This window comes from Branchiostoma belcheri, unplaced genomic scaffold (assembly GCF_001625305.1).
Source record: "Branchiostoma belcheri isolate BF01 breed outbred unplaced genomic scaffold, Haploidv18h27 scaffold10, whole genome shotgun sequence".
In the NCBI taxonomy this organism is placed as follows: domain Eukaryota; kingdom Metazoa; phylum Chordata; class Leptocardii; order Amphioxiformes; family Branchiostomatidae; genus Branchiostoma; species Branchiostoma belcheri.
The window spans coordinates 3270805-3282511 of NW_017802380.1; the positions used below are offsets into that span (position 1 = coordinate 3270805).

The 11707-nt window shown below is 39.9% G+C and overlaps 2 protein-coding genes across 3 annotated transcripts in view; one reads left to right on the plus strand and one right to left on the minus strand.

Annotated features, from left to right (window-relative positions):
• LOC109470337 (pseudouridylate synthase 7 homolog) overlaps positions 1 to 7481 on the plus strand; it is a 29190-nt gene extending 21709 nt beyond the window's left edge. The window contains exon 18 of the mRNA XM_019769260.1: positions 6644 to 7481. The gene's annotated coding sequence lies outside the window, so the exon portion shown is untranslated. The remainder of the gene's footprint in view (positions 1 to 6643) is intronic.
• Positions 1434 to 6624, minus strand: LOC109471084 (serine/threonine-protein phosphatase 6 regulatory ankyrin repeat subunit B-like). Of its 2 annotated transcripts, none has more exons than XM_019770294.1 (4): positions 6052 to 6624; positions 3673 to 3866; positions 2831 to 2959; positions 1434 to 2466 (listed from the first exon to the last, which is right to left on the minus strand). In XM_019770294.1, exons 1-4 carry the CDS (start codon positions 6218 to 6220, stop codon positions 2236 to 2238), a joined length of 723 nt encoding a protein of 240 aa, XP_019625853.1. In that variant the 5' UTR covers positions 6221 to 6624; the 3' UTR covers positions 1434 to 2235. The 2 variants fall into 2 exon arrangements, with proteins under 2 accessions (XP_019625853.1, XP_019625842.1); XM_019770283.1 differs by having other exon boundaries at positions 1434 to 2469; positions 6052 to 6621.
• Positions 7482 to 11707: the final 4226 nt, after the last annotated feature.

Below are 11707 nucleotides of genomic sequence, written 5' to 3' on the forward strand. Positions count from 1 at the left end.
ATACATAAGTCAGGTCTTAACTCCGTATGAAGTACAGTCTGCAATCCCTATAAACACTGATTCATATGTAAAATATCGTAGAAGAGGGCAACATTCCTCTTAAAACACTAGCACCTTTTCTTGCACTCATTCTACGTATTACATGATAGATGAGCACATTATTGCACAAACAGCAATGAAATACTAAACCTTGTGACATTACGAACCAAGAGGTCCAAACTCAACACTTGCACAGTCATACATCAAAGAGGAGGACATTACAGGATTACGCACATTTAGTTATTTTTGTTACTACATGTCAAATCAATTACATTTCCGTGCCGACTTGCAGCAAGCCATTAGTATAAATTATTCAATAGAAAACTACAAAATTGCATGTTTTATTCACATCGTCTGTAATACAATCAAGACAAAGGCAGCTGATGATTTAATCTGCTTGCGATTGGCTTCTTTTTAAGTTGTGATACTTGTTGTCTTTTTCCCTGTGCTTTTAGGGAAGTTTTTGTGTCCAGTCTGAAAGTTTTATTTTGCTGGTACATCAACAGTTGCTAGCATTGTGTCAGAAGTGTAATTTGCCTGCATCAACACTATCATATATGTAGTAGATTACTACCATTGGTTAGATTGCTGCTTCAAGTATTGGATTATGTCTATTGCCATACATTTGCCGATTTTACTAGCTGCAGTCTGCTAGGAATCACACATTGGTTAGTACCATGTACTACATACAGTTGTGATCATGAAACCAGATTTAATAGTTACAAGTAGCCCTCATAGTTGACACTCTTGGTTTGATTTGGTTTGGTTGGGCCTAGGTTTAGATTTTAGAGAGGATTACTTTCTCTCAGACTGTAAGGTGACAGAGGGAGAAGTGTCCATTATTCTGAATCAACATTTGCCATGTTAAACAATTAGCATAAGCCTGTTCATAGAATACAAGACATGGCTTAGCTAGATGTGTTTACCTCTGGAATGAGGTCTCACAATCGTATGCAAGTGTTTGTATTCTCCTTGCAGAATTTGCAGTCTTCTATTTCTGTCTTAGCTATACTGCAAGAATGTCTGTCTGCAGAGCATTGGTTTTGATGCCTTCAACTGAAATCTTTTACATTTTTTTACAAATTATTTTTCTATCAGACTTGAGTGTTGCTCAGCCCCAACTGCTGGTTATGACAATACCACGATGACTTCTTTCATTAGCTTGGATGGAAAGGCTTTAGTAACTGTATTTCACTAGCTACCATCAACATGAAAGGTTTCGTTGGCCTATCCTAAGGTGAGATTTTATGTTATTATAAGCAGCCTCACACTTCTGTTCCTCATAATTCAGGTCACATCCCATGTTGTTTACTGGATCTGACCATTTTTTTTTTTGGAATGGATGGTAAAACAGGTGTACAGGCACATCTGCATCTTGCCTTACACATACCAATGGATTCAGGAAGCAGGTAAGAAGATTGTGGAATGTTCTGTGATTTATCTTGCCTACAGCCTGTCGTGTGTGGTGCAGAGATTTACCTCTAACAGAGAGCTCACAGGAAGACAGCTGGTTATCCTGTGTTCATCTCTAACTGTGTCTGATGTTCTTATCAGATGGTTTTTGGGCAGATTTCTGTTTCAGGTAATTTGCATCTGTAAATGATTCATCACTCACGGCCATGTTCACTCAGTTATAGCTTTCTGGATAATAAAATTATTCAAGACAAAATTCGTGTTTAGTGATTTTCAGTTAGGCTAAAAGCTCTATGGTGTGTTGTAAGTGGTAACATTGGATCAAACCCAAAAATCTATGCCTTTCCAAATGTCTGTACCCTGATATTGGATGCAAAAATTCAAACTCTCCTCATGGATTTTTGTTGTTAGTTTTTGTTTGTCCAGTTCTTTTGAGAGTGGGAAAATGCATCCTGGATATCCTCCCTCTTGGTTAAGTACATTCTCAGTTGTTACTAACTGGTAGTACGGTATTCCTTTTGATGTAACGACTGAGACATTTAGTTGTTTCAGAGTAAGAGGATGAATATCTTCAAGTCCATCATATACTTTACAACTCCATCGTACTCAACCTGTGAGTTTCACTGTTCACAGTACACATTTCTTGTACTAGTCCATCACACTTTTTAACCCACAACTTACACATTTCTCACATTCAAGACACAAAGTGGGTGTTAAAGAAACGGGAGATCTCATGTACTGATGTTGTCGTGCATTGTTCTTCGAGTGTTTAGAAGCGCTATCTCAGTTGTTGGTGTTCCTGTTGATGTACTGATCGAGTTCTTTAAGAGCGACATAGTCTGTGAGGACCCTGGGTAGCGGCAGCTGGGCAACGGTGCACTCCCGGTGGTCCTCCAGGTGTCTGCGGATGGCCAGCCGCGCCAGGTGCGCCAGGCTGCGCGGGTTCCGAGACAGGTGGTTCAGCCACTTCCAGAACTCCTTGTGTGCCGCCAGCTGCTTGGGAATTTCCCCCGTCTTCTGGTGAAAGAGCGAGAAGGTTGTGATTTAGTGCCAACACTGCCAGGGCAGCCAGAACTTGCAGGTTCAGTTCTTTTCTTGGTTTTTAAGTGATTTATAAGCAAGAGAACTAAAAAAAAGTTATTAACTAACTCCAATAATAGCTCTTGCCTAAACAAAGTAGTGATTAAATTTTGAGACAAATATGGATGGAGAGCTGCATACAGAGGACAATTTTCAAGAATTTTTCCTTGATACAAAACAGATCTTTAGAAAAGTAAAATCTTAAATAATACAAAGTGTGCTCAACATATTTTTGATAACAGCTAGAACTAGCTACCATGTACCAAGCTAACTAATCTGTCCCACAATCCTCCCCTACCTGATTCTTGTATGTCATCCTGGCCCCAGTGTCCACCAGTATCCTAAGACACTCCAGCTGTCCAGCAGTGGCAGACAGGTACATTGGAGTCACTCCCCACTTGTCTCGCACATCTACATCCGCACCATTCTACAAACAAGAAATCAGACATCTCATGAAATATTGAGAGCTGTAAATATCTTGCTCTATTTTGATTTTTGTGAATATCTCACTGATTCTGTATGTTTATTTTCTCACTGGCCCAAAGCTTGATGTTTCTGACTTAGGGAGGGGGAAGAGATTCTGCTTTATTGAGCTATGGTCAGTGCCCAGAAGTGCCCCGTGTGGCTTTTCACAGAGCAAACTTTTTTTTTAAAATCATGCGTATGGCAGGAAATAAGATAACCTCTGATAAACTTTCCTGAGACCTTTGACCTATTAAACTTCCTGTCAGTGTCAATGATGGAGCTATGGAAACATAGACACAAGTGATGATCAGTAAGAACTGTCCTAAAGTTGCCTTGAACAGAATGGCAAGATAACGTCCAGTGGATGGCATTTCAGCACCATGTAGCACTGAAGAAGGTATCAGAAGAGTTATGGAAACGTTAGTTGTAGATTCCTCTTCGTTATGTATCAAAGAACTCCATGTTCATGTTAAGATATATCATCCATGAATAGTTTCATCAGGTTGGTTAGTCACTGAATAAGTCACTATTACAGCTAGCAACACCTGTGCTGTGCAATGTGAAAATGTCAGACTTTCCCTGAGGAAGGTGACAGACCATCACCAAAACATAGGCTGAATAAACCTCCTGGTTGTGTAAAAGGAGTCTCTTTACTCAAAGATACATGTTGTTTACCTGCACCAGCAGTGCTGTACAGTCAGGGTACAGGCTGGCTACAGCGTGCAGCGGTGTTGAGCCGTGTTTGCACTGCATGTTCACCATAGCACCATGCAGGATCAGTTCCTCCACACACTCTGTGTGACCCTTGTATGCAGCCCAGTACAGCGCCGTCTTTCCATAGTAGTCAGTCTTGTTGACATCACAGTTACCTGTGGAAAAAGAAGGCAAGAAGTCATGGTGTCAACTGACAAAAAAATGACAAAGATTAGAGTTGGGCACTATAATAACTTAAAGGTATGATAATACTCAGTAAGAAAGAGTTATCTGCCTATTTCCTTCTGTTTTAGCATAGCATCTAATAGACATCAAAAGCGTATTTTCAGCACCCTTGCATGCATATGGAAACTGGCTCGAAAGTTTAATATTCCAGGTATGTTCTGCCAGTCTTTTTTACCCTGGAGTAATATCATCTCTGACATGCCCCGTGACTTTTCAGTTGCCGTGGTGCAAAGATGCATGTACAAGGTGATTGATATGTTTATTTCACCATGTGCCATTATCAGATTCTTACATTCGCATTGCGCATTCAGCTGCTGTTCTGAGCCACTCTCGCCCGGCGTAAAGCGGTTAATAAGTAATGATTGTCTGCCTGGGGGATTTCCTGCTTCCCGCAAGGTATCCAGCTCCATTTCCAGCTGCCCTGCAGGCTCAGACTTATACATGCTTCATCTAAACCTGTCAGCTGCAAGGTTACAGGTATTAGGAAGGACATCACCCTCGAGCTCCAAGTGTTTCAGACTTTTTGATGTAAAACAAACTTGACGTTCTTTGAAGTTGCTCTTTGAACTGCATCATAAATTCAAGCTGAAACATCTTTTTTGTCACACAATACCCAACTCTTCTCTAGTGTGTTACACCGAAGGGCGGTTATACCGGCTATACCAATACAGATACCGATACTAAACAGTGCTAGTTGGTCTACTCTGATGAAAACATTATGGAAGATGTATTGGCTGTCTAAGGTTTGAATAAAATAGATTTTATTGTAACAGTAACTGTTGTAATTTTCAAATTGAAAGTAATCAGTTTTACATGTATTTCATGTTTTAAAAATCAATGCGTATTCAATTGTGAATCACAATCATTAACCTGCTAGTCTTGTACAAATAAAGGAATTTGCGACCCCATATTTTATGCACCAGAATGGCAGATTGAACCTGAAAATATTGTCTACTGGAATTTTTATGGAATGAAACACGGGTACCGCAGAATCTTGTCAATGCACAGGATGCTTTGATTTTGTTCTTGGCTGATTTATGTGAATCCACTTTTCCTTATCGCCAACATATAGTTGTTGAACCTCAAAACACTTAAGTACCATTAATGTGATTACCAGGCAACCCTCTTGAGATATTAGCACATTAATACTAGCACCATGCACAGGGAAGTTCATCACCCTGAAGAGTTTACAGGATTCCTGTATCCAATCCCTGCACAGCTTATCAATTTAAATGGTAAATAAATAAATTATGACAGAACCAACAGGGAATTGAACTGTTTTCAGTGTTAAGTATGTTATGACTGGGCCGTGGCACAAAACGCTAGCCTCGTTAACAGGCTTGCAGATTGGGCTAATTGTAATGTCAATATCGGATTGTACCTAAGTTACAGCAGGCTTACAGGTGGCAGCTGTCAGAAACTGGGTACAGTTTTAACTGACATGCAATCAGAAAACAGCATATTTCAAAATGGCCAACTGTAAGCCTACTGTGGAGGCTTAAAAGCACAAGTTCCTATCATGTGACATGGCTACATATCAGGAGGCTAGCACGAGTTTCGTTCATATGACATGCCTACATATCAGGTGCTGATATGCAGCCATGTCAATAGAATGGTTGAATTATACCTTACACAGCTAGAGGATATGTCAGAATAATGCTATTAAAAAACTAGGCCAAGCCTGTCAAAATGACCTCTAGAAGATATTTATGTGGATCGTAACGTGGGAAGGTCACTTATCCTATGTGAGGGTCAGAAAATTGAACTGATGTTGAGGTTTCTGAATCGGATGTTTATGGCAGAAGTCATGCATACAAATAAACAATCAACTTTATAGAATTACTGTGTATAGTGAGATTAGAGTTTACACCTCATATTACTTACATTAGGTAGTCATGCTAACCTCCTTAGCTAGCTCTACAAATGGGGCTTATTTTGTGTCATAAATATGCTTTTTTGCTGATGGCTTCTCTTAGTGCCCTAGTTCTTGTATCAGCCAGCCGTACAAGAACCCAAATACAAATGGAAGTTGTCAGAAAAAGTGCACACAAAAAAGCCCCAGATATAGAGCCTGCTAAATTTAAAGGCCGTTAATTATACTGTTGACCCACGTACCTTTCCTGAGGGCTGCCCTGAGCTTCTCGACGTTGCCGTGACTGGCGGTGTAGTGCAGCTCCGTCCAGTTGTGGTTGTAGTTGGGAGGCTTTCTGGGCAGGCACGTCTGTTTGTGTTGGCCGGACATGCGGCAGTCCAGCATGTACAGTGAGCTGCTCTTCACACCCATGGTGGTCCCAGAATGTCTCCCCACAGCCACTTCAGACTCGGACAGAGAGAGTCTTTTTTTGGTTCTGTCAAATTCGGTTCATCAGAGCAGCATTCGTCACACAATAATAGTCCTCGGGGCACTTATTACATGTATAAGCAGTTGCCAAATTAAGTTTTCCACAGCCACTTGCCAGATTCAGGAATAAAGTCTTGGATTCCAACAATTATTGGGTTCGTTTGTGACAGCAGAATCAAGTTTACTGTAAGATTATTGCATTGTCTCCTCTAGACCTGATCAGTGGAACAGTGCAAATGACATCTTAGATTGCAACAAACTTTGTCTGTCAAGCCGAATGTTCAGATTGCAGTGATACCTGTCACAGTGGTAGCCCTGGCTCCTTCAATTGTACAAGCATTCATCACTCTTTTCTTTTTCTTTCAGATGAATCCTCAGCCGCTGTCAGTTCAAAGTCCCTCACATGGCCTTGGAAGTGGAGACAGAAGCCATTGGAGTTCCACTTTGTCACAAAGACTGGATACTACAACTTACACATCAATGCCACTGCATCACCAGAACAAGAGTTATCTCCTATATCTTACACATCAAACCATCGCTGCAGGGTCAGTCCAGTGGAGGTTTCTTGTCCTGCTTGTACCGGTACTTGTCCCAGTGGTGGTCCTCCTATCAACACCTATAATAGCCCTTGGTTATGCTGATGTCCTCTTCAATCATTCTGTCGATGGAGAATTCACGAGTCCAGTTTCCTGCTCTACGTGGGCAATCTGCTCGGCTATCCTGGAATAGAAATGATGGTCGATTGATGAATTTGGCAGTGAACATGCTGTGCAATCGCCATGCCTACAGCCAGGCTGGACTAATGGCTTCATCTGGTTTGGAAATCAGCTGTTGTGCATTTGTTTTATTCCTCAGCAGGAGAGAGATCATAGTAGGAGGCTGGAATTGCCCACATTTTTGTTGATGTATGGACGCTGTTCAGGGATGTAACAAAAATGATTTAACTTGATCCACTGACATCTGTTCCCCTGCATATTTTGCATTCCCTAATTGAAATTAATGTGCCATCAGGCACGGGGCTCTTCTCTGCGGTGCCCTTCATCCAAACAAATACCCTCAGTGCTGCGTGGGTATTGATTTCCTCATAACAGGAAAGGTCATTTTAGAAATAACATTCAAAAAGCTGTAATTCAGACAAATGCATTTTGCCAGGCATTCTGTGTGTTCTATCCTTATACTTGCTGGATGCTGGTACAACATGTATCAGACCTGCCTTTTGGTATTTCTAGACTTAATTAAATTTTCTGAAGTTAAAGATATCTTGAATGTATTCCAGCAACCAGCAATCAAGTATTGTGAAGTTGCAATGATAATAATAGCAGTGTAGTATGTGCATAGTAGAAAGCTGAAATTTGCTTGTGGCAAATGGATAATATCTCTAGTAGAAAATTCAGCTTATTGTTGATGCTTATTGCTGCTCATCATCAAGAACCAATTGATTAAAAATGGTGTGGCCTAATTATGCTTTTCCAAACTTCTAAAACTTCCAACAATTATAGATGTGAAATTTTGTTGGATATCAAAGGTCAAATTCACATCTGGCGTCAGTTAAAGTTATCAAATTGAGTATACTCATATGAAGGGGTTCCTCAAGGATACATGCTAGATCCCCATTCAAACCATTAGAGTTTCCTATACTTTTACACACACAATCCTCTGACACGGACGACAGATTCTGATTATCGTAGGTCAAATGCACGGCGACCTTGGCTAAAACTAATCAAATAGAGGCAAACTGCAGACTGCAATTAGGTTTGATGTCTCATTGCTGATTGCGTCCTGTGTTGCTATGATACATGTACCGATGTCCTGTCCTGAGCATTGATACCATCACGGCAGCACTCAACTTGATTACTGTGTCATCAGCACGGTAGCACTGCAAGGGGATGGTCTCAATTTGAAAGTGATCGGATCACTCCCACGTGAGTTCTTTGGTTCTTCAGTGCTGTACGGTTATCATGGACATAAAATTAGCATCACACTTAATTGTATTTTGCTCATTATTTCTGTATAATCAATTTGTTTTATCTGTACTGTTGGTAACAGTTATGATTATGAGGTTTTAAAATATTGGGATTTTCTTATACACAACCAGTATTTGTTTGTTTATTAGACTGATCTCCATTAGTTTGTACAGTTGCCATACATACTATTCTTCCTTGAGTCGTTGACTACAAACTACTATCATCACAACATGGTAGGGCTTAACTACAAACTACATAACCACACACAACATGCACCAGTACCGTCTCATACCTTGCTTACATTTCGGTGTCTGTCAGACACCTTCCTCAGAGATTCCGAAACACCTAAATGCAAGCAAGATAAGAGACAGTACTGGTTGTGTGTAAGAAAATCCCATGTTCTAATAACCTGATGAAACTACTTTCGGATATATTTTGCCTTTGAATCGATTCCCAAAAGTGTACAAGATGAAAAAGAAGAAGTACAAGATGATGGTTCAGAATGATGGTGATCAAACATTTGAAAAAGACAATGGTTACCCTGACAAACAGTTTTTACTGGATCCAAGAACAACCATATGATATCCATATGATATGAAAATGAAAAACTGAAATATAATAACACTAGTGCTAACAAGAAGTTGACTTGTTCAACTGGGAGAAAAATTTGATGCATCCATATTTTATTAGACAGATGGTACCTGAGGCCACACCAATTCAATTTGTTGGTTCTCGGATTTTTTCAGGAAAAATATGAAGCGACAGGGCGAAAAAAAAATAAAAATAAAAACAGGTCTAGGCATCCTATTATAGGCTTAAATGCTACGGAAGTCAACATGAAGTCAACACAAAAGGCTGGGTTAAAATTTAAACATTGAATTTTGAACTTTTAATCAAACCACTGCAATGATAGATGGGAAAACTGTAACAACTAGGAAGAAAAGGACTTTCCTCAACTGTTGGGGGCAAAACATGAGCATTTTTCAGTTGATTCAGGACCAGAATCAATTTTTTTTGCAAATCAGAAAAAAACGAAGAGGCGAATCCGAGAACCAACAAATTAAATTGGTGTGGCCTGATCATTAATTGGCACACTTCATCAGGCCTTCCCGAGTTCATCCAATAGAATCATTTGTCTCTTGACCTGGTTAGTTGCAAGCAATTGTTCATGTCAACTGCTGCAATCAGGGTATCAGCCAACTGCCATGTTTCTTTGTTGCATGTCGGGTCTGAATCCACTTAATCTACAATGGGTTCAATTAGGTGTATTGAGCGTTTGATGCTGGTCCTTTGTCTACAAGATTCAGCTTTCAAGGGATCTGGTAGGGTAAGCTGACCTGCCATTAATTTTATTTCAAACTGGACGCAGTATTCAGATCAAAGTTTATGTAAACCGATTGGTCCTACTCTGAAACATTGATCCCATAGCATCATGTATTGCATAAACATGCAAGTGTGCTTAATCAATTAAAGAAAATAGACTGGAAACGAAGTACGAGTACTACATGCAGAATGAAATGAGACAAAGTCTATTTGTAGTAAATCTATGTTTTATTGCATAATAAAAGGTTTAATAATTTCATGCCATTTAACAAACAGGTTTATTGTTCTCAATAGATTCTTTCTACTTGAAAATTTCAGTGTCCCAATGGCTGCTTCCCAGCCAAGGATCTGTTGGGAAGCGGATCTAAGCTGCACATGACTGGATACCAGGCTAACATGTACAATCAAACCTGTCTGAAGCAGCCACTCAAGGGACTTGAAAGAAGTGGTCACAGTAGACAGGCGGCCACTATAGACAGGATTCCAAATGCTTGGGTCAATGGGAAATGTAATCTAAGTTACTACCAAAAAAGTGGCCTCAATAGCCAGGTGGTCCTTATGCATAGGTGGTGTCTGGTACAGGTTTGACTGTACTTGCAATAACTGATGACTTGCAGAATGTATCTCAAAAGTTCTTTCCATATGATGCTGTAATTCACTTTTTTCGCTGTCCTTTTATGTTTGCATTTTTTGTGGTCACTTCACTTCTGTACTGCGAACTTATTACTGTGAACAAGTAATTCGCTGACTTTATTTTTTCTACACCTACCGCCACCGTGAACATATAGTTCTGCAAGCATTTTTTTCAGACCAGGAACATTTGCTACCGTGAACATTAAGTGCATTACAGTACCCTCTGTATCACTGCAAGCCTTGCAGGTGTCAAGGAGCAGGATGTGGGCAGCACAAAAAGGTTGCGCCGACTTGAAGTAGAATTAACCTGGTTTTAAGACAGCACTCCTGCTGTTTACATTTCCACTTTTTTTTCTCCTCTCACAAACACCAAATTGATATGGTTAGTGCCTAGGGTTACTTTAAGAGTACTTGCCCTTTTGCTGGCAAATAGAAGATTTGTACATGCTGTAACTGCAAACACAAGGTTTCGCCTTGTAAAGGCAGAATTTATTCATTCATTGATTTGGTTGGTTGCCTCACTAGCAATTACGTAGTAGGTATTTTAAGGGTGAATCATGAAAACCCGAGCATTAGGCCACTTCCAAATACATGTATCTAACAAAAGCTTGTTTGTCTTTTATTAATTTTTTCACACCTGATTATTTGCTCTAAACGACCATTGATATTTGATCACACCAGCAAAATGTGATTTCCCATGCCTCAACACTCCCACAATCTCATTATACAGGAGAATGAAAGTTCATTTGTACTGCTAAAGGAAATAATTCCATTTTGATCTTCTATAAAAAAAAGCAAGCACCTCACCATAAAAATTCCCCCACTATCCACTACACCATAACTACACCATTATGCCCTTAGCACGAAGTGAAAATTGCTCCCATGTCTTCTAAACATTAAGATATTCATGCACAAGACCGGCAGCTCTGGAAGGTAATGGGTCGATACCAAATTGATTGGTTCACGCTTTAACAGATGTTTGGGTCGAAAGCCGTGTTCCTTTGACCCCAACTGTCCCGCTTTTCCCAGCCACTGCCCAAATTTTGTGAATTGAAAATATACCGACTCACAAATACATTGGTAATGTTACTAGTACTAGTAGTAGTGCAAAAAGCTGTTCTCAAATTATCAGGCAATTGAATTAGAGATACTAATTAAATGCATACAGAAATGTGTGCACTGTGTCCTAAGCATATAAAGTGTGTATCAGCACTTTACATCTAGTTCACACCACCCTTTATACTGGTGTTTATGGTTTGTTCCAAGCAATAGCATCTTGTGACTGGCAGAGTGGGCAGCAAAAAAACTGCATCAATTGGGAGAGAACATTTTATAATATGCAATATTCAGCATTGTCATTGGAAACATTGCTGCTCACATTGCTTATGAAACATTATCTTCGATATTTGAACTTGATATATTATTCCATGGCTAAAGTGGTCCTAGCCATCTGCACGTGAAAAAAAAAACTACAAAGGATGCAGTGTGGTGGCAAGTTCTTTTCAGGGAA